This window comes from Elgaria multicarinata, chromosome 13 (genome assembly GCF_023053635.1).
Source record: "Elgaria multicarinata webbii isolate HBS135686 ecotype San Diego chromosome 13, rElgMul1.1.pri, whole genome shotgun sequence".
Lineage (NCBI taxonomy): Eukaryota > Metazoa > Chordata > Lepidosauria > Squamata > Anguidae > Elgaria > Elgaria multicarinata.
In genome coordinates this window covers 3,202,253-3,224,745 of record NC_086183.1, presented here as the reverse complement: position 1 = coordinate 3,224,745, position 22,493 = coordinate 3,202,253, and the positions used below count along the sequence as shown (strand labels likewise).

At 46.8% G+C, this 22,493-nt stretch overlaps 1 protein-coding gene across 1 annotated transcript in view; it reads right to left on the bottom strand.

The window, feature by feature from the left end:
- The window catches only part of COL16A1 (collagen type XVI alpha 1 chain), a 155,039-nt gene extending 143,077 nt beyond the window's left edge, over positions 1–11,962 (bottom strand). Inside the window, exons 1-2 of the mRNA XM_063140567.1 lie at positions 11,878–11,962; positions 7,192–7,321 (exon numbers count right to left, since the gene is read on the bottom strand). Of these exons, the coding sequence (XP_062996637.1) occupies positions 7,192–7,279 (88 nt within the window). The 5' untranslated portion in view covers positions 7,280–7,321; positions 11,878–11,962. The remainder of the gene's footprint in view (positions 1–7,191; positions 7,322–11,877) is intronic.
- Positions 11,963–22,493: the final 10,531 nt, after the last annotated feature.

Sequence of the window (22,493 nt, the reverse complement as noted above, 5' to 3'; positions counted from 1 at the left end):
GTTGAGGGGTGGAAAAAACTGAATCTGAACAAAACTGAGTTTGACAGATTTGCCCATTTCTAATTAAGATTAATTTTAGTTGGGCTGCAGCCCCTCCCCCAATCAATATGTGAGCTTTGGCTGTCTTCAGCAGTCCCCACCCATGGGCATCTCTTCTCTCAGATTTCCTTCCTTCCTTCCTTCTTTCCTTCCTTCCTTCCTTCTGAGCCAGCCCCTCCCTCAACTCACCTGTCTAGCACACACCTCCTCTTAGGGTGCAATTTCCCCGGGTCTCTGCCCCCTTCTTTCTAGGGCCCCACCTGCTTCTGCACTTTCAAATCTTTCATCCTTCAAAATCCGCTAATCTCCAATTTTTTTCACCAGAGTTCTTCAGGTATTTTTTTAAAAAAAGCATACTAAATGTGTATATTAAGGGAAGATGCACAAAAAAGTGGACAGCTGTTTACAGCATTGCAATGACAATAGGAAAATAACGTTAAAATGCATTATATTAGGAAAATTGCTTGCAAAAATGTGGACATTAGTCAAAAAATGCAAATATTAGGATAAATGGGAACCCAAATGCATTCAGATTTTTATGTGAACTTAAAAATAAAATCCCTACGTGGGAGACAAACCAAACTTAAGATTGGAAAAAATGAGAAAGTGAGAGAAACTGAAATTGGCAGATTCTTCCATTCCTAGTGGAAGTCCTTCCTTCTTCCCAGATTTTCTGTTTGTAAGCACTTTCTTCCTAATGCCCTTGCAAAGATGTAAACAGCTGACAGACACACTGGCAAAGAAAAAGACACAGAACCTGCCTTAATGAATTATTCACTACTCACCCTAGCATTATTCTCACTTATGATGTAGACTCCAGCCATCAAAACCAACAAATTATTCACTCCACCACTAGGAGCTTTGGGTTCGAACAGCCGCGCCAATCACATGAGCCAAGCTGGAGGCATCTGAGAACACCCCCTGCGAGACGGGCGGGCCTTGTACTACTTCCTCTGGCAGAACAAAAGGTTAGTGGGTGTCTGTTTGAAAAAGCACCTCTACTCAACCTTCACACTGACACAAGCAGGAGAGAGAGAAAGAGTGAATGAGAGAGAGAGAGAGAGAGAGAGAGAGAGAGAGAGAAGTAGAGAAATTTCGCTCTGAGTTGGAAGAGAAGGATCAGCAACAAAGTGGACACAAACAGATAGAACTGCTGCCCCCACTGAGCCTCTGAGCAAGCAGATATCTGGTTCTCCCACTACTACATTGAAAACATGACAGTGATGTGATGCAGAAAATAAAACATTGCACAAGTAGTCAACACTATTTCAACAACTGCCAAGCTATTGCATGGCCAACTGCTAACCCATTTTATGTGGGCCTGGATGGCCATCAACGTGTGCTAAAAAGCTTGCCCACTATTTTACTTGCATGGAAAACAGGGGAAGAGCAGTGTCTGCATATAGCAGTGGGCCAAGATCTCTGGCCACCTGAGGCAGGAAGACACGTGCCACTGCCCCCTTATTCTGGGTCTCAAGGGCACCTCCTCCACAACGCCTTGGTCTGAGGAATGACTCCGACTCTCCAGACCAAGGCATTGGGGCCACACTGGTTGCTTTCCTGGAATGCCTGATTACCCTGGTCCCTCGTGAGGCAGCGGCAGATGGTAGGGGATGGGGGGGCACCAGTTGGTGGAGTGTCTCGGTGATCAGCATGGGGTTGGGGAGGGCTTGCTGTGTGTGTGTGTGAGAGAGAGAGAGAGACGGGGTGGCAGGGAGGGAGGGAGGGAGAGAAAGAGAGTCACTTCACTATAGTACTGGGCCAGGCAATTTGTCCATCTGGCCCAGTCCTATAGGGTGTGGCAACCTTTTGGGACCATGGGCATATCTAGAAATTTGAGAAAGTGTCGTGGGCATCAGCATAAAATGACCGCCGGGGGTGGGCCTGGCTAACCACAAAGGTCAAGTAACCTGTTCAGAAGCTTTCATGGGAAGTTAAGATAGCAGCAGCTAGAGGTCCCCACTTTGCTTTGAGGCAATCCTTGCAGCCAGTAGGAAAATATAAGCTTATTTTTAAAATAAAGATTGGGAGGAGCAGGGTATCCCAGTTGGTGAAAGAAAATTGTCTGGGGGCACATTAAGGCCCACGGGCACCACATTGCCTACCCTGATCTCAGTGGAGGCAGTGAAGCCAGAACTCTGAAGGAGCCAGCCACGGTGCTTCACAGAGTTCCGGCTTTTCTGCACTTTGGATAGTTCCTTTAGGGTTCTGACTGGTTCTGACTGAAACCCAGAGTGGATTCATCACGCCACTGACATCGGCGCCACCAACCGCCTGATCTACCATGATGGGTAGGGGCTCCCCAGGGGTCTCCAGCAGCCTTTTCTATCACCTGCTGTCACTTGTTAAAACTGCAAGTGCTAGAGACTGACCTGGGGTTCTTCTGCGGAGAAGTGGAGAGAAATCCATCCATCCATCCATCCATCCATCCATTCATTCATTACATTTTTATACTGCCCAATAGCCAAAGCTCTCTGGGCGGTTCACAAAAACCATCAAGTTTCTTTCTTTTTCTCTTTTTCTTTTGTAACTGATGTATCCAATCTGCAGCTCTTGGATCTGAATATGGAAGCAAAAGCAATTTGTAGTTGGAAATCTGCGTGTTTCCGAGCTTGCGATGGATTACGCAAAAACGAACGAAAACCAAACAAGTGTGCTCAACGGCATGCGCACATTTGAAAAATGGCAGACTTTTTTTTAAAAAAGTGCACAAACACATTTTAGTCCATGGATGCATGCATCCAGGAATGTGTAAATTATTTGCACAAAAATCCATTAATTCATACACTATGAAAAATGTGTAAAAAATTCCTTATCAGTTTTTTTTTTTTTTTTAAATCATAAGGTTGTGCAAAAATGACATAGGCCTCAAAACAGAACCAAAAAACCAAAACTATTTTCTTGGTGAAAGTGAGTTTGACAAAATTGCAGAGTACAAAATTATGCCTGGTGTGGAGAATGTGGATAGGGAGACATTTTTCACCCTCTCTCCTAATACTAGAAACCAAAGGCGTCGTCCCATGAAGCTGATTGGTGGGAGATTCAGGACAGATAAGAGGAAGGACTCCTTCACAGTGCAGCCTTCCTCAACCTGGGGCGCTCCAGATGTGTTGGACTACAACTCCCAGAATGTGTTGGACTGCATCTCCATTCTGGGAGATGCAGTCCAACACATCTGGAGTGCCCCAGGTTGAGGACGGCTGACACAGTGCATAGATAAACTATAGAATTCACAACCACAAGATGTGATGGCCACCAGTTTGGATGGCTTTAAAAGGGGGTTGGATAAATTCCTGGAGGAGAAGGCTATTCATGGCTACTAGCCCTGATGGTTGTGTGCTACCTCCAGTATTTAAGTCAGTAAGCCTATGTGCACCAGTTGCTGGGGAACATGGGTGGGAGGGCGCCGTTGCACCATGTCCTGCTTTGTCGGTCCTTGGTCGACTGCTGACTGGTCACTGTGTGAACAGAGTGCTGGACTAGATGGACCCTTGGCCTGATCCAGCATCAGGGCTCTTCTGATGTTCTTATGACAAATACATTTATCCGTTAGACCTTCTGCATGCAAACTGGGTGCTCCATCACTGATTTAGGCTTCTTTCCCCACTAAACCGTGGTTCACTGAGGGCCAGTTTGGTGTAATGTTGGAGGTCCAGATACTACTCCCCACTCGGCCAGGGAACTCACTGATGTTGGGCCAGTGACTGACTTTCAGCCTAATCTACGTCCCAGGGTTGTTGGGAAGATAAAATGAGGAAGAGGAAGGACCATATAAACCACCTTTGGTTCCATGGAAGAGGGAAAAAGATGGGATATAAATGTAATAATCAATTAAATATATAAATACTCCCTCTGCCTTTGGATTTTCTACATGATGTCCTGACATAAAGAAGCTAATTTTGTAACACAAATTTCCAATCCGAAATCACTGTGTTGTAAAGAAAAGGCCCCTCCACTACTAAAAGAAACTTGGCCTGCCCTAGAATAGATGTAAATGGTCCCCGGAAATGGGGGATCTGAGCTGAACTGGCAGATACTGTTGCATCCATTTATTCAGGGTGCTGCTGGAGTCTGCTTCATAGTGCAGCCTGGGCAGCCCGTGAACGTCTCAAGAGATGGCCAGTAGCAAAATGCCAAGAGCCATGAAGGCAGCTATCAGTCACAGCAAATTGTTGCTGAACATGCACCTTGGAGGACTTCCATCTGTCAATCAAAGATGGCAGCAGATTAATTCAGCAACAGGCTCAGGTTTATCTCACCTTTCACGGCTGAATTTTGCCCTCCAGTGGGTGGGTGTATGACGGGAGGGGAGTGTGTGTCTGTGTGTGTGTTGCAGTGTTTTAGTTTGGGCTTGATCTGACGTTCACCCCAGCGCCCTCCTGAGCCTCCTGCCTTGGGGCAGAATCTGCCTCTCAAATGTTTGTGACAGATCATGCTCCGTTCAAGAGGAGCTGGCAAATATGACGGGATTCTCGAACTCTCTTTTACTGAGACTGACACACACAACTTTTCCATCTTAATTAGCAGTGCATATGGGCAGCAACCATGAGACACGGGCTTGGAATTAATCATACTTACAGCAGACCCATTGAAATCAATGGAATGCAAGTTAGGCATGGCTAACTCAGGTCCCCTTGATTTCAATGGATCTGCACTATCTTAGGGATGTCTGCCTGTTGAAAATCCATCCCTTTTTCAACCTGATGGATTCCCTCTGTTCATTCAGCTCATCTTGTATTTATGAGCCAAACTGAGGGTGTTTCCTGAAATCCAGGAATTTGGGGGTGGGTGGGTATTTTTCCTTGTAAAAAGAATGTTGTGCAAATTACAACTCATCAAAATTTGTGCAAATTACAGCAAGAATTTGTGCAAATTACACAAATTGCGGCTGCAATTAGTGCAACTTCCTATTTATGAGAGAAACACCTCCTGAAAATCCGTGAGCTGGACTCAATGAAGAAGCGAGGTGGAGTCCTGGGGGCTGAGCTAATGAAAGCTGAGAGAGCTCCACGCCTGAACTGATTCCTCCACATCCCTACTCTAGGTATAACTAAAGATGGATCCAACCCATTATTTTTGACAGGTTGAAGTTAGCCGGTAGTGTCAAAAAGTACTTTCCACATGTTCAGAGAACCTTCCCTTTGATTATTACATTATATATTCAAGGATGGGGCCTGGTTTTTTTCCAGATATTTCTTCCCTGTTGACCTCTATTTCCCTCAAGTTCTTCTATTGGTTCCTCTGGGGCAGGATCTACACTACTGCTGTATTGTAGCGCACTGACAACTGTTGAGGCGCAGGGCACATTCCACATACCATTTTCAAACTGCTTTCAGAGTGTTAAATCCTGCTTGGAGTAGATTAGAGCCAGATCTACACCAAGCAGGATATAGCACTATGAAAGCGGTGTGAGAGTGGCATGATAACAGTCTATGGTACGTGTCAATGGGCCCCAACAGTTCTCAGTGCACTTCAATATTGCTTTAAAGGGTAGTGTGGCTCCTGCCTCTTTTATGCTGCTTTCATACCGCTTTCCTGCTTGGTGCAGATCTGGCCCTGGACTGTGTCAAATTTTACATTGTAATATCCTTAGAGCAGGGACCTCTCCTCTTGTAATCTAGAAAGCAGGGGTGAGTAGAAGGTGGAGTGGGAGTTAGTGGTAAATCTCTGGGTGATCTGCAACAGATGGGCAAAGATTTCTGATTCCATCCAACAGTAGCAACAACCAAAAGCACTCCACACCCACCCACCCACCCACATGCGAAATACACACAAAGAACAAACAAAGGGTGCTGTTGCACCATGTCCTGCTTTGTTGGACCCTGGTCAACAGCTGGTTGGCCACTATGTGAACAGAGTGCTGGAATAGATGGACCCTCAGTCTGATCCAGCAGGGCACTGTTCTTACGTTCTTAAATCTAGGAGTGGATTTTTGTCCAGGGCTGAGCAAGTGCTCAGAGGTATCGTAGCCTTAATTCATAGTGCATCTCTGTCTTCCTGAACCACTATTTTGCACCCAACTTTAGTTGGTCACTGTCAGAGTTTGAATGAAAAACCAACCAACCAACCAACCAACCAACCAGTAGATTCTACAAGCCTAAAGTCTGCCCACTTCTGCTGTAATGAGCCAGCCATGCACACTGGCGGCACTATATGAATAATACAAAAATAAGTTCTGGCACTAAGCCATGGTGAGCTCTGAATCTCAAATCAAGCCTGGCCACACCGTGCAAGGACCACAGCAGGATGTGGAGCAGTTGAGGCTGGTGGCTCAGATGTCACTGGGGTGGTGAATCTGCTCTGGGTTCCAGTCAGAACCTGTCAGAACTCTAGAGGAGCTATCCAAGGTGTGAAGTTCTGGTAGAAACTTGGAGCAGATTCACCGCCCCACTGATATTGGAGCCACCAGCCTCCGCTGATGTAGTGTCATCAGGACTAGTGCCTTATTCTTCAGAGATAGCAGGGAGGATGAAGGGCATTGGTCTTTCCTTAGGTGCAAATCCCAAAGTATCCTATTTGGCTCATAGTACTTTTCTTTAGCAAATTTCTCTAGCAATTTGTATTTTTTTCCACGTGAGTGAGAGTTTGTGTGTGTGTGTGTGTGTGTGCTTTCACAAGACATATTAGGGAAATGGAGGGGGAAATTCAACACTAGGTGACCACTCCACCTGACAAGTGGCTGCTTGAATGAACCCAAAATATCCTCAAATCCTGTCTTTCTTTGGTGTCAAAGTTTTGCAACCTGCTTTAATTTAGTGCCAGAAGGATTTGCGTAGATTTGATGCTGAATTTTGAATTCACAAATGTGGATAACTTCATGAACTTTGGCAGCTGGATGTCATTCAGTTTGCTTAGCTGGCATCTTAATTAATGGCAGGGCTCAGCTTTAATTCATTAAAAGTCAAACAGGAATTCAAGCAGAATCCCGATTTATTTAAGAGACCAAAAAATAAACATAGACAGAGGCAAAGAAAAACTGCCTTAACAGACGGTACAAACACAATGCTATTGTATACCTGAAACCCAACATTCCTTCCAAACATCGGTACGTTTAGTTTGTATAGATTTCAGACACAATCTTTGCAATCCATCTATAGCCCCATTAAAGAACCGCCTGTCTGTGTCAGACACATCTAACATTGTAGCTTTTACCTTCTTGAGAAGCAAGCAATTTCCCTCCTCTGCAGGAGCCAAAGAAGATGCCAAACAGGCACAAGGTGGAAACCCTGAGCTCCCACATGGTGGGTCTTCAGACGGCCCAGGCGCGGCAGGGCGGCGGCACCTGGGAGGTAGAGAGACCAGCTGTCACTTGGGATGCTTTGACAGGAGAAAAGAAACAGGTCAGAATTGCTTAGCCAACATCATGTTATTTACTTATTTAAAGTTTTTTTATCGCATTCTTCAGCCAGAAAAAAAGTTCCCAGGAGACAGTCATCAGTCATGACAACAACAAAATCCATATTTTTTTCCTCAGCAGATAATTATCCCCCCTCCTCCTCCTGCTCCTGCTCCTACCCAAATTAGCTTCTGAAAGAGAGATAAGATAAGCAGCAGCATGATGTAGAAAAGTGGCCAAAGGCTGTACAAGAGGCTGTGAACTGAAGACCAGGGCCTCATCTACACCAAGCAGGATGTAATGGTAGGAAAACGGTAGGAAAGCGGTACATGAAAGGCAGGAGCCACACGACTGCTTTATAGCAGTATCGAAGTGCACGGACAGCTGTGGGGGCCCATCGACACACGCCACAGACCGCTTTCATAGCGCCATACCCTGCTTGCTGTGGCTCCAGCCTTTCATATACCACTTTCATAGCGCCATATCCTGCTTGGTGTAGATGAGGCCAAGGTTTGGTGTGGAACCCACTTCGTTGCTTTGGAAAGTGCTGCGATTCAACTTGGACCACTTCAGAGGGTTCCTGCTTTGACTTGGGTCCAGATCAGACTCTTGCTTCAGGAAATGTGAAGCTTTGCATCTCTCTCCATTGACTATAGTGTGCAAATCAAGAAAGCACTATAATGTTTTTGCTTTTTTATATAATTGGATGAAATTTGCAGCCATAGTACCCACTTTGAAGTGGAAAAAGCTTAAATTTTTTGAAAAAATAGGATGAGATTTGCAGGCATTGTTGTCCCTTCTGAGGGTATGAAAGCTGTCAAATTTCAGAGAGATAAATGCAAGAGGTTTTGCACAATTTGTGATGGACTTTTGTGGCTCTGGATTAGGGACTTCGTTGACATGAATGCACACCTCTGCAATCCTCTCCACAGCACTTTGCCTGAGCTTTTCTACGAAGCTACTAATCTGCTGTATCTACTTTTGGTTTTGTTGCAGAATTGAGATCCAAACACTACATGGGGAGCATTTCCTTTCCTGCTTTTCTTCTATACGCCCTGTATAGAGGAATAGTGCAAATACAAAAGAGGAAATTGCACTCTTGTTCACTTTCACAATTAAATACTGCATCCATCCCTTTAAATCAAAACTCTTTCAGCTTATCTCAAAAATTCTCAAATGTTTTGCCTGAACTGGCCAGGAATTCTTGAATTTGTCTCAAAAATTTTAGTAGAAGCAAAGTTCATTGGTAGTTCTAGCCTAGGTGTACAGGGAAGACCAGGGCGGGAGGGTGGCTGGTAGAGCCTGGACGAGCCACTACATCTGGGAAGCAGCTTTCAGGAAGGGGTGGGAAATGCCGGTTAGCACATAGGTGATTGGAACCTGTTGGACTTATGTGAAGCTGTTATGGGACCTTCCTTCTAACGGATGAGCTCACAGGATGCTTCATGTAATGATTTGCGGTTCAGAATTTCTCTTGCAGCATTTCTCCTTTTTTTATTTACTCCCAGTGGGACCCTATTACAACCCCAGTGCCTGGAATGACAGGACATCTGGAAGGCACATTTTAACAGGAGAACCTCACAGCTCCCATAATAAATCTCAAGCACCACCCAGCTCATTCTCTGGCTCCACCCCCCAACACCTCCAGCATCCATTTTGCTACCAGCCTGTAAGCACTCTGATGAAATTTGATTCATAATAAGAAACTGATGTGTGGGGAGATTATTGTTTTGTGTGGTTCAGTTGTTCAGTTGTTTTGTGTGTCAGTGGAAAGTAGATCTCCAGCTGTTTGGGAGAGGGTTGGGGTTGCATTGCAGGAGTCCTGTGAGTGTTCGCTGTTGCCCTCCGTCCCCAGCAGCTGGGACTTCAACTCCCAGCATTCCTGAGCGTTAGCCTTGCTGACAGGGGGTTCTGGGAGCTGAGGTCCCAAACACTTGGACTGTGATCTACCTTTTCCCCACTCTTGCTGTTGATGACCTTTGGATTTATACGTGCATCAAAATGTATAAGGGGACAGGAGCAGGCAGAAGAAACATCATGGCCTGCTCCTGTTGGACTCTCTCTCTCTCCTCCCCCTCCCTTCCTCCCTCCTGAACTCCTGTTCCTTGTGTGTCATGTCTTTATTAGACTGTAAGCCTGAGGGCAGGGACTGTCTTTTTTGCTAAGTGTAAGCCGCTCCGAGAGCCTTTCTTGGCTGAGGAGCGGGGGATAAATATGATAAATAAATAAATAAATAAATAAAATGTGGTGGTACATTCATAAGGTGGTAAAATGGACTGACTATGGCCTTAGCTAGATGAAGGGTTATCCCGAGCTGATACCCGGGATTGCCCCTGTGCATCCAGATGGCGCACAGGGGATCCCGGGCTCAGGCAGGGATCAACCCTCCCTTGCCCCGGGATAGTGGGCACCACTTTTGGCCCGGTTTTTCTCATGAGACCGCGAGCGTGTGGCCCTTTGAAGCGGCTTCTCCTGGCTGCGCGCAATTACTCATGCATAGCCAGGAGACGTGCACAGGGCGCAGTGCTCCCCAAGAGTGCTGCACCCATCGGGGGCAGGGTGGGGGGAGCGGGGAAACCTTAAAAAAAAAACTCACCTCCGCGCATGAGCGTTCGTGCACATCCAGCCCTATTAAAAAAAGCCAAGAAATTGCAGGCGCAATGGGTCTTTCCCTTAGCTCGTCACGCCTTGCGTGTAAATGAGGGCAAGGGCAAGATCCCACCATAGTTGTATCGCGGGCTCTCCCCTCTTCAGTCCTGGATTTTCAGGTAGGTCTAGCAAAGGCCTATATTGCAGTTGGGGTAATACCATTTTTAAAAAATGTGCCTTTGTGTTAAACTGTGAGCAGAAAAATAGTACAGCAGGGAAAGGACAGGGCTAGACCATTCCAACTGCTCTTCTACTTGCGAGGATGTAGGTCTCTTAGCCGGCTCTCCAGCCACAACTTAATCCTTTACATCATGGAATTTAAAGTTCAATATTTTGGGACATTTGGGGAGCAACCTCCCGCAATATTAACTATAGAATGTTAGAGTTTTTGTTTTGTTTTTTGTTTAAAAAATATTATTTCGTTTCTTCTATTTTCAGATAAAAAAAGAAGTAACAAGAACTAATCCAAAACAATCACCAAGGTTTTTGTGCATTTGCCAGTCATTGTCTAACTGAATTTTGGCTCTGCTGAGCAGAATGTGGATAGTTTGTTATGAATGATCTTTGATGGTGTGCCTTCAGATCTTTCCTTGCGCAGGGCTGAGATATAACTATGTTGTCATCAAGCGTAACTTCTGTGGAGGAAATGGCCCAGATGTCTTGCGGGAATGACCAAGCGACACTGTGCTATGAAAAGCCCCCGCCCCCATCCCTGGTAAAACAACAACAACAACAACAACAACAACAACAACAACAACGCCCCAAACAATTTGCTAGCAAATTTGCTTTGAGGCAGAAGTCTCCTTAATTATTAAACAGTTTTTAAAAGAAAAGAAAAACTTGCACTGCACCATGTGATGCTATATTTATGATCCTTGCTGTATCCCCAGATTGATTGATGCGTCAGATTAAAGGGAGGGGGGAGAACCTGGGTGCTCCCTGCCTGTAACTTCCTCAAGTTTTAGGATCAATGGCTTAGATAAATAAGAATGGGTCCCCTACATTTCACGTCATCATTTCCTCACAGGTGTGTATCCGAAAACATGTGCTAAATCCAACAATGGCCATTTCTACACCTGCCTTTTTTCCAGGGATCATTCCAGGATCATCCCTGTGCGTGCAAACGACACACAGGGGATCCCGGGAGCAGGCAGGGATGATCTCTCCATTTTCCTGGGAGGGTCCTTAGGTGTAGAAAGGGCCAATGACTCTTCATAAAACTACCCCCTTTAAAAGGTGTCTGTTTCCAGAACAAAACTGCTGACCTTTATGGGTTTTTTTTTTTAAAAAAAGAATACACCAGCTTTTCCAAAGCAGAGGTCATTTTTTCCATTACCCTCTTTAAGTAGGATTTATTGCACATAAACTACATCTGGAGACATTTAGGGAAAGGTACACAGTGCATTACAAAGCTGCTGTCTTTGCTCCTCCGGGTCTTCCTAAGCCTCCTTGTCATGTCTGCTCTACCCCCACATGCACACAGACACCTAAAGTTCAACAAATTAAGAGAAATTTGACTACTCCTTCCCAGGAAGGGATTACAGGAGAAATTCCGAGAAGATTTCATCAAGGAGTCACCGAAGGCGAGAAGACAGGAGATCCACATCTCTGCGGAAAGCTTGCAGCAGCTGAGCTGGTGATGCCCTCCCTTTGCTGAGCTGGCCAAAAAGCTGTACTTCAAAAGCTACCTTCCAGCACACCCCAACCCCCATCTTGCCTCACCTAAAAAAGCATCCATCCCTAAGACAGCAAGCCCATGCCCGTAGGAGCCAGGCAAAAGGGTCCCCACTGCATTGCGGACAGATGTTCGAGAGCTAGCTCTAAATCTAGCTGGGAGGGATTAGTTCTCTTACCTGTTGGAGGTGCTACACACAGCTGGCCATACTTCTAAGCAGGGAAGAGGAGAGTTAGAGAAATCGTGTGTCCCCCAGCAAGCCAGCGAGCAAGCAGCGAGACTGCAGCCCACGTCACAGTTGAATCTGGCAGACGTCTGCTCCAACTTTTCGGTTGTTTGGAACTCCCCCTCCCCCCCTTTCTGATGTGTCTGGACTCAAGACAGAGAAAGCAGGGAATCAGGGACGATCAGTATGTGTGCAAAAAAGTGCTGGTTCCAACCTTGGCTGCAGGGTAAGCCGGATGAGGTCCTTATAGATTTTTCGACATCTCAGTACCCAACTAGCAGTTCTTTTAGACTTGTTCACCCCCTACCCCCTCTCCTCGACTTTCTTCCTGAGGTGGAAAAATGAAGATTACTCCCCCCGCGCACACGCGCACACTGAGCTGGCGTCTGTCTCTGTGACAGAGAGCTGCTACTTCGCCAGGCCCCTGAGCTGGAAGCGAACAGCTATTAAACGTGCCGGAACGCCAGGAGAGCTTAATCAAGCCCAGCTGGGAGAGGAACAAAGGCCTGTAGGCAAGGGAAGCCTCATCTAGCTCCTCCATCGCTTTGCTGTCTATTCTCTCTCTCTCTCTCTCTCTCCCCCCGTCTTCCTAATGTTTGACACAGCATAATGAAGTTTTCTGGGCCAAGAAGTTGTCGCAGAGAGGGTCCAAGTTCGCAGTGTGTTCAAGCCCTCCCGTCTTAGGAATTTAGGGAGCTGCCTTCTACCGAGCCAGAGTCCTGATCCACCTAGCTCAGCACCATCAGCCCTGACTGTCAGTGGTTCTCTCAGGAAGAAGAAGCTCTTATCCATCACCTACTTCCTGCTCCTTTTAAATGGGGACACCAAGAAATGAGCCAGAGATGGCTGCCATGCAAAGCATCCCCGCTCATCGTAGGGATGGGTGGAAGTCCATTTTTAAATTTATTTAGGAACTCACGCCTGGTTGTATTAGATTAGGAAACGTTGAGGAATTTGATCTTTGTGAATTCCAGTATAAACTTATCTGATCCACTCCTCCCAGTCTAATGTACACTTTAGAACTTGGCTACCTAACAGCTTTTGCACTTCCCAAACATTCCAGTGGAATTCCTAGCTCAAAAAAAAAAAGTTTCATAATCCATTTACAAATGTGTAGTTTGAGAGAACATTTCGGATTTAAAAATAATGGGCTGGTTCCAGATTTAGTCGTACTTGGAGTAGACCCATTGGAGTCAATGGGACTGAAATTAGTCATGATTGATTTCAGCAGGCCTACTCTAAGAATGACTAAATCTGGAACCAACCCCCAAATAGCCAATGAATGTAGAAATGGGACAGGAAAGAATTGTGGGTGAACACATACAAAGGTGATAAAGATGAGAAATAAATGGATTTGTCCATCCTTAGAATACAGGGTTGGGCAATGTCAGGAGGTCAGGAGACATTTTTACCACCCGGACCCACCTTCTCCCTGTACGCACACGCACCCCCCCCCCATTAATGGTGTCTCTAGTTGAGGCCTTTGTTGCACTATGGCATGGTATGGGGCGAAGGGCCATTGGCACAACAGCTCTTGAGGGCCCTCTTCAGCACTGTGGAGCTCGGAAGGCTCCCTGGTTTACGGGGAGCACCAGACAATGAAACATGTCAGAAGACAGCTGGAGCTTAAGTGGCGTAAGGCTCGTCATGAAGGTGATGGAAGAGGCAGAAGAGCCTATAACCTTGCCTGTTGCATGGCAGTGAAGGCAGCAAAGAAGGCCTACGGTGCCACCGCCATCGCATCCTTGTGCAGCTGTCCAGCTGAGCTTTTCTGAGTGTTTTGAGGGTTGCTTACATCTAACCCAGTGAATCCAGTACTGGAACCCTCAGAGGCCTGCTGTGATGAGTTTGCAGGACACTTTGAGGATAAAATTCCTCACCTTCATGCTGACTTGAACAACGTCTGTTGAGACGTCCGGTGCAACATCTTATTCTGTTTTGTGGGATCATGTTCAGTGATGTGGAGCCTGACGATGTGGACAAGACGCTTGTATCTGTTCGACCCACCACATGCTCTCTTGACCCTTGCCCTTCAAGGCTTATCCAAGCCAGCCATGGGGGGAGGGGCTGACCGACTGGATCAGGGGAGTGGTGAATGCATCATTGCATAATGGGGTGGTCCCTACTGCCTTGAAGGAGGCAGTGGTGTGAGCACTCCTGAAAAAAGTTCTCTCGTGATTCAGAGATCTATGCTAAATCATGTTCCGTCGCAAACACTCCTTCTTGGGAAAGGTGTTTGGGATAGTGGTGGCATCTCAGCTGCAGGTGCTCCTGAATGAAACTGATTATCTGGAGCCATTCCAGTCTGGATTCAGGCCTGGTTTTGGGACAGAATTGGCCTTGGTTACCCAGACGGATTGCCTAGGGATAGGTGAACTCCCGAGTCCTGTTCACGCTCTGCTTGTTGGACTCCTCCTGGTCACCTAGCCCTGGCATGCATGTGGGAAGATCCACCAGATGGTACGTGGGCACCCAGCGAGTGCTTGCATCATTTTTTGTCCATGAGCTGCAATTTGTGCAAATTCACATAAGGGAATATTTACAGAAATTGTGATTTGCCTAAAATCATAATCATAAATAGCACAATTTGCATAAAAATGTAGGTGTAATGGACTGAAAGTATTTATGCAAATCACAATTTCTGTAATTTTCCCGGCTGTGAATTTGCACAAATTGTGATTTGCACACGTATATGCACAAAAACACCCAACAGGAAACTGGGAGCGTGTTCAATTCGGCACATGCCAAGTCAAACCAGCTCACGGATATGTGAGCTGGCATCTGGGGGGCCAAGCTGGCAAAAATTCACCAAGTTCCACCCTCAAAGTGGAAGACCCACTTTGGGAGAGGGAAAGGGGGAGTGTGACCCTGTTACTTCTTCTTTATCTCTCAGTGGTTTTTGATACCTTTGACCATAGTATCCTCCTGGACCACCTCCATGAGTTGAGAGTTGGAGGCACTGTTCTACAGTGGTTCGACTTGTACTGGCGGAGTCAGTTTCAGAGAATAGCACTGGGTGACTGCACCTCAGCTTTGGGGTACCACAGGGCACCATTCTGTCCCCTTTGTTATTTTCACCCAGTGCTATTCTCTGGAACTGACTCCGCCAGTACAAGTCAAACCACTGTAGAACAGTGCCTCCAACTCTCAACTCATGGAGGTGGTCCAGGAGAATACCATGGTCAAAGGTATCAAAAGCCATTGAGAGATCAAGAAGAAGTAACAGGGTCACATGAAGCCGTTGGGAGTGGTCATCAGGAGATTTGGGGCAAAGTGTCACCAGTATGCTGACAACACTCAGCTCTATTTCTCTGTGACATCTGAATTGGGAGGGTGTGTGCACATTCTGAACCAGTGCCTGGATGCAGCTATGGATTGGATGAGGGCCAATAAACTAAATTCCAATAAGACAAGAGACCCCATGGGTTAGAGGTAGCAGGTCCAGGAGTCTGGGTGTTTTCCTGTTCTGGATGGGGTTGCACTCCTTCTGAAGGAGCAGGTCCATAGTTTGGGGGTGCTCTTAGATCCATCTCTGTCACTGGAGGCCCAGGTTCCTCGGTAGCCTGGAGTGCCAACTACCAACTTTGGTTGGTATGCCAGCTACATCTGTTCCTGGATAGGCATATTTAATAGAAACACTTGGTCAAGCAGCATTTGTTTAGAGCAGGGGTGGGCTACTGCAAGAAATCTGGGTACCATTTTCACTCCTGGACCCCCCCTTCCCAGGAGCAGGGGGGAAAACCCTGAGTCAATAGCAACTATGGAGTGCTAAAGTAGACAGAATTAACTTTCAAGGAAGCTGATTTTGACCCTTTGGGGACTCTGTAGACAGACACCATTTCATAGAATCATAGAATAGCAGAGTTGGAAGAGGCCTACAAGGCCATCGAGTCCAACCCCCTGTCATTTTTTTCCTCCTGCCATTTTTTTCATTGAATTCAGGGAGCAGCAGGGGCAGTAGGGGCTACTTATAGCTCAGCTCAGACCGCAACCCCCCACCCCCACCCAATTTAGAACATCCTCTCTAATTCTTGTTGTCTTCTTCCCATGCATGATCGGTGCAATGGCCAATGATTTTACAGGGCTCTGCACGCACCCTGACAGGTGCATGCAGATCGGTGGATCGGAGCCAACTTCCAAATCATACAAGGTATTGGTTCTCCTCTATTTGACACTGGTTAGGCCTCATCTTGAGTATTGCATCCAGTTCTGGGCCCCACACTTCAAGAAGGACGCAGACAAGCTGGAGCGTGTTCAGAGGAGGGCAACCAGGATGATCGGGGGTCTGGAAACAAAGCCCTATGAAGAGAGACTGAAAGAACTGGGCATGTTTAGGCTGGAGAAGAGAAGATTGAGGGGAGACATGAGAGCACTCTTCAAATACTTAAAAGGTTGTCACACAGAGGAGGGCCAGGATCTTTTCTCAGAGTGCAGGACACGGAAGAATGGGCTCAAGTTAAAGGAAGCCAGGTTCCAGCTGGACATCAGGAAAAACTTCCTGACTGTTAGAGCAGTATGACAATGGAACCAATTACCTAGGGAAATCGTGGGCTCCCAATACACAATTTTTATTATTGTTTTAATCATTGGATTATTTTTGAAAGAAAACTATTAAAACCATTCATTTACTTCATTAAACACCAGAGTTTTACTCTCTTTTCAGTATCAAGTTATAGGAAGCCAGATTCTGTCTGGACATCAGGAAAAACATCCTGTCTGTTAGAGCAGTACGACAATGGAACCCGTGACCTAGGAAGGTGGTGGGTATAACTAGCTCACAGCCACACAGTGAATTCATAGCTGAGATGGGATTTGAACCAGGGACTGGCTTTCTGGGCTCCAGATGACTGTGATCAAGACTTGCATAATCCCAGAGAATTTCTCTCCTCCCCTGGCTTGCCAGGAACCCCAGCAAACTTACAGGCACATGTAGGTCACAGCTGTCTGTCTGATCCACATGTGGCATTTAAAAGAGAAAAAAAGGCAACCTTTTAGGATGCATTAGAAAGAACAAATCTTTAATCTCAAGTGTGTTTGTACAGGAAATGTGGAAGAAAAAGACTGAAAAGGGACATATGTCTAGGTGCAAAAAATAGGAACCAAAACCACAGAATGTCAGCCTTCTTCCAATAAGCGTCAGCAGCACACAATTCTTCTTTCCCCTTAATATCCAATAAATAGATGTCTGTTTTTGTTTGTATTTTATGCCTTTTATGCTTTTAAATTTTGTATATTTCTTTTAATATTCATTGTTTTAAACTTTTGTAAACCACCCAGAGAGCTTCAGCTATGGGGCGGTATATAAATGTAATAAATAATAATAAATAATAATAATTTTATCCTCACAGCAGACCTGTGAGGAGGGTATGGCTCCGGATGGTGGCACAGTCAGACGTTTTCCAGGGCCCCACAACCAGCAGAGGGTCCCACTGCCTTCACCATGCAGCCATTTCCAGTTTGCACAGAGTCCAAGAAGGTGAGATACAGCCCAAGACAATTCTCTGTCCACATGTTTCACCTCTATTTGAGGTGGTGGGAGGGCATGCCCGAGGGCCCCCAAAACCTGGATTCAGCCCTACACATGAGGTACATTAGGGTGAGAAAAGGTGATTGGACAACGGTCACCTTGAACATGGTTGCCTATACTTCCTGACCAATATGCTATCTACTATAGGAAGCTGGTTGAAATTATGGATCAATGTGTGTGTGTGTGTGTGTGTGTGTGTGTGTGATGTGCATACATTGCACATGCTCAGAGGCATTCTTTATAACTTCAATGATCCAGGTCTTGTGGGTTTGGCACTGGGTGACCCCCCACAGGTGCCTGTCCAGAATGGAAGGGCAGTTCTTGTATGGCAGTGACCCACTGGAAGGATTTTTTCCTGCTCAGGAATCATCAGAAGTGAAGGAGGAGCCCAAAAAGTGAACAAAGTTGGGTGGTCTCCTAGATTGGAGAAGTCTGCCTTATACTTGGCCATCCTCCAGGATTCAACTCCCCGAGGGGTGGCAGGGAGGATTGTCTCTAGAAAATAATGCCTTCACAATTGTTTTTAATGTACTCTTTTAAATTGTTTTTATTGAATTTTGATTTTGGGGGTAAGTGAGCCTGAGGCTATTGTGCAGTCCAGAGATACCCTAAATAAACCAACGAACTAGCAAATAAACAAACAATAAACTTCCAGACAGGGAAGGTATACACTTCATCTCTAGCGAACATCCGTCTGACCACTAAAGGCACCGTTTCACACACTGCAGCTGCTGAGGCCTGTTCTGAACTGCTGATAAGCTGTCGTAGGATAATTATGTTTCTCAAGCACATTTCGTTCGGTTAATGGCCCTCTTGGCTTGGAAATCAACGGAGGACAGGTTTTTGCAGAGTAAACCAATCCAGCCTACACCAGACATCCCCAACCTGATGCACTCCAGATGTGTTGGACTACAACTCCCATCATCACCCAGCCAGGCAGGGAGCAGGGTGGGGAGAGAAAAGGAGGCTTAAGTAGCGACTCTACAGGTTTGTTTATTTATCTATTTATCACATTTTTATACTTCCCAATAGCCGAAGCAGATGAGAATTGGGATGTGGTAACCATGACCTGTGAAAGGCTGGAGAAAGGTTTCCTGAAGTCACCTTCCGGTGGAAGCTGATCTCTGAATGGGAGCGCCGCTTGCCAACTCAAAGTGCCTCGTTGTACATTTCTCCCTCCAGGCTCAAGACTGTGGTTTGCTTTCTTAAGTCCCATTAATGTTGCGGTGCTCATTCCTGGAGCCTAAGGAAATTAGCCGGCAGTCACTGGAAAATCTGAGGCCATCCAAAGGGGGAGAATGTCTGGGAACGGGTCCTTGCAGTAGGAGGATTGACAATTTCTTCAAGACTGTCAGCTGGTTTATGAAGTCCCTCACTGAGGATTTGTAATGTGCATGAGGAGGTTACACAGACCCCTCCCTCAAGAGCTCTGAAACTCCCAGGGGCCAGAAGCCATCGCGGAGTGACCATGCCATGGGCAAAGACTGCGAGAGTCCGTGAACAGCTGATTCAGGGAAGAGAGCAGAAGACACACCATCACCATGGCCATGGCCAGACCTACCCGGTCTAGCATGACGGAGGGGGTATGATCTCGCAATATGGTTATCGCGAGATCTCCCTCTCTGTCTACACAGGGCGCGGGACGTCCTAGAAGGAAGAGGACGCCATGCCCGCCATGTTGTGGTTTTTTTAAAGAGGGAGGAGCGCACAAGCGCTCGAATGGCAAATATTAGTGGGTTTTTTGTTTTTTTAAATTTCCCTGCTCCCCCCACCCCACCCCCGATGGGCACAGAGCTTTGAGGAGCTCTGTGCCCGGGTCCCAGGTCCTCACGGTTCCTCACGAGGAGCTGGGACAACCCACAATCCCAAGACCATGGAAAAAGTGGGATTAAAGGCTATGTTGATATCCCTGGGCAAGGGAGGGATCATCGCTCCCTGCTCCCGGGATCCCCTGTGCATCATGATCCTTGGGAGATCCTCGGGATATCGTCAGGTCTATTCATGGCCTATATTGAGAACTTTGGAATTAAAAATGTTTCAGGATGTGAACCACTCTATTTTCTATGGCCTATTCTACACCAAGCAGGATACAGCACTATGAAAGCGGTATGAAAGCAGTATGTGGCCTGTTTCAACGGGCCCCAGCATTTGTCAGTGCACTTCAATACCGCTATAAAGCAGCCGTGTGGCTCCTGCCTCTTATATACCACTTTCATACTGCTTTCATACTGCAATATCCTGTTTGGTGTAGATTAAGCCTATGTTGAAAAGTGATATTTAAGGGCACAATCTTATGCATATTTAGACAGAAAAAAGTCCTACAACTCCCATGCTGGCTGGGGAATGCTGGGAGTTGTAGAACTTCCTCTCTCTGTAAACAGCATAGGGTTGCACTCCAAATAAATAAATGCCTTATTCCCATGTTCCCATGCTGTGCTCTCAGCTTGGCATTTCAAGCAAGAAGCCGGAAGCTCAGGGATCCCTTCCCTTCTGGGAGAAAGGCCTCTCACTCAATAGCAGGCACATACTTTGTGTCCAGGAGTCCCAAGGTTCAACCCCCAGCGTCTCCAATTAGGGCTGGGGTGGGGGGGGGGAAACTGTTTGAAACCTTCAAAACTTCTGTCAGTCAATGTCAACAATACTGAAGTAGTTGGGACAATAGCCCAGCTGGGAACAAGGTAATAAAAAATCTTACCATTTCATTGAGAGAAGGACCATAACTCTGCTATAGAGCGCATGTTTTGCAGGCACAAGGCCCCAAATTTAATGTCAGGTGTCTCAGGATGCCTGGAGAGATGCTGTCAAAGCCAATTTATGTGGATTAATAATCTGAAAGCCGAACTACATGGCATCTCCAGGGCAGGCTGGAAAAATTCGAACCCAAAACCCTGGAGAGCTGCTCCTGCTGGCTAGTGTTGACAGTACTGGCCTAGATGGACTAATGGCTTGGTTCAGTATAAGGCAGCTTCCGATGTATGAGAGAAGGCAAACTAGAAAATGTAAGAATATTGATGAAAAATAGGGGAGGGGGGAAACACCCACCATGAAATTTGCCAGGGACTTTTAGAGCAGGCGATGGCAGCCTACTTTCTGGGACTGAAATAGCTGTCGTTAATGCTCCTCTTTCCTGCCAGCCCTCTCCAGCCAACGCAGTTATGGAAAAGAGAGCGGGATGCAGCTCTGGCTGCCCCAGCATCACGCTCTGCGTTAAGTGCTACAGAGGCCTGAAGGTGAAACCAGAACCAAGACAGAATCCCCATTGTCAGGACTCGGGCAGAGATGCGGCAGCGGCGCTCCCCTATCGAACCCTACTGAGATTCAAAAGGAGTTTTGCCTTTTTCAAAAGGAGGGCAGTTTTCCAAGTGCGGAACGCTTTGAAATTGCTGCAAGAGGCAGTGCTAGAAATGATGGGGGGGGGGGGGTGTTTCTCCACAGAGTTTCGAAAGGGTTATTATGTGAAACTTGTCCTCTATTTCCACAGATATTTTTCCCTTCTTGTGTGCTGGTGTTGCTGGTGTTGCTGGTGGGGAGATTCATTACAGAGGAAAAACATGATTTTCACAATGCTTGGGAGTATAAGTATTGCATATACAACATGCATTGTTAGCCACAGTTAGTTTAATTTTATATCATGTTCTCCATTCAAGCAGTATAATTAAGGATGTCCGAGCACCCTGCACTTTCCCCATGCACCACTCGCTGGACGCCCGCTGGCTTCCTGACCCTGTTTGGTGCATCGTGCAAGCTGCCAATTGGTCCTCAGGCAAGTGGCATCCGGTGCATGGCTTCCCCCTTTCCCATGATCCAGTATTTTGCATAAAATCGTGGGGAAGCTATTTGTGGAAATTGCCATTTTGTGCAAAATGGCGACTGTAAACAGCACCAATTATTCAAAATTGCATAAACGATCTAACCACTTCAGCGAGCTATTCTCTTCTGCGTTTATCAGTGGTAGGGCTCCTTCTGGAGTGCATGGGAATCTCTGGAGTGTACGGGAATGGAGTGCATGGGAATGGAGTGCACGGGACTCTCTGGAGTGCATGGGAAAGGAGTGCATGGGAATCTCTGCTCCTTCTGGAGTGCATGGGAACGGAGTGCACGGGACTCTCTGGAGTGCATGGGAATGGAGTGCATGGGAATCTCTGCTCCTTCTGGAGTGCATGGGAACGGAGTACATGGGAACGGAGTGCATGGGAATCTCTGCTCCTTCTGGAGTGCATGGGAACGGAGTGCATGGGAACGGAGTGCATGGGAATCTCTGCTCCTTCTGGAGTGCATGGGAATGGAGTGCACGGGACTCTCTGGAGTGCATGGGAACGGAGTGCATGGGAATCTCTGCTCCTTCTGGAGTGCATGGGAATGGAGTGCACGGGACTCTCTGGAGTGCATGGGAACAGAGTGCATGGGAATCTCTGCTCCTTCTGGAGTGCATGGGAACGGAGTGCATGGGAACGGAGTGCATGGGAATCTCTGCTCCTTCTGGAGTGCATGGGAATGGAGTGCACGGGACTCTCTGGAGTGCATGGGAATGGAGTGCATGGGAATCTCTGCTTCTTCTGGAGTGCATGGGAACGGAGTGCATGGGAACGGAGTGCATGGGAATCTCTGCTCCTTCTGGAGTGCATGGGAATGGAGTGCACGGGACTCTCTGGAGTGCATGGGAACGGAGTGCATGGGAATCTCTGCTCCTTTTGGAGTGCATGAGAATGGAGTGCATGGGAATCTCTGCTCCTTCTGGAGTGCATGGGAACGGAGTGCATGGGAACGGAGTGCATGGGAATCTCTGCTCCTTCTGGAGTGCATGGGAACAGAGTGCACGGGACTCTCTGGAGTGCATGGGAACGGAGTGCATGGGAATCTCTGCTCCTTCTGGACTGCATGGGAACGGAGTGCATGGGAACGGAGTGCACGGGAATCTCTGGAGTGCATGGGAATGGAGTGCACAGGAACACGGGAATTTCATTTTTGCTCACAGAATGTGCCAACATGCCCTGCTCACAACTCTAAACATGACTGTGAGCACACGTCCATCAAAAATGTC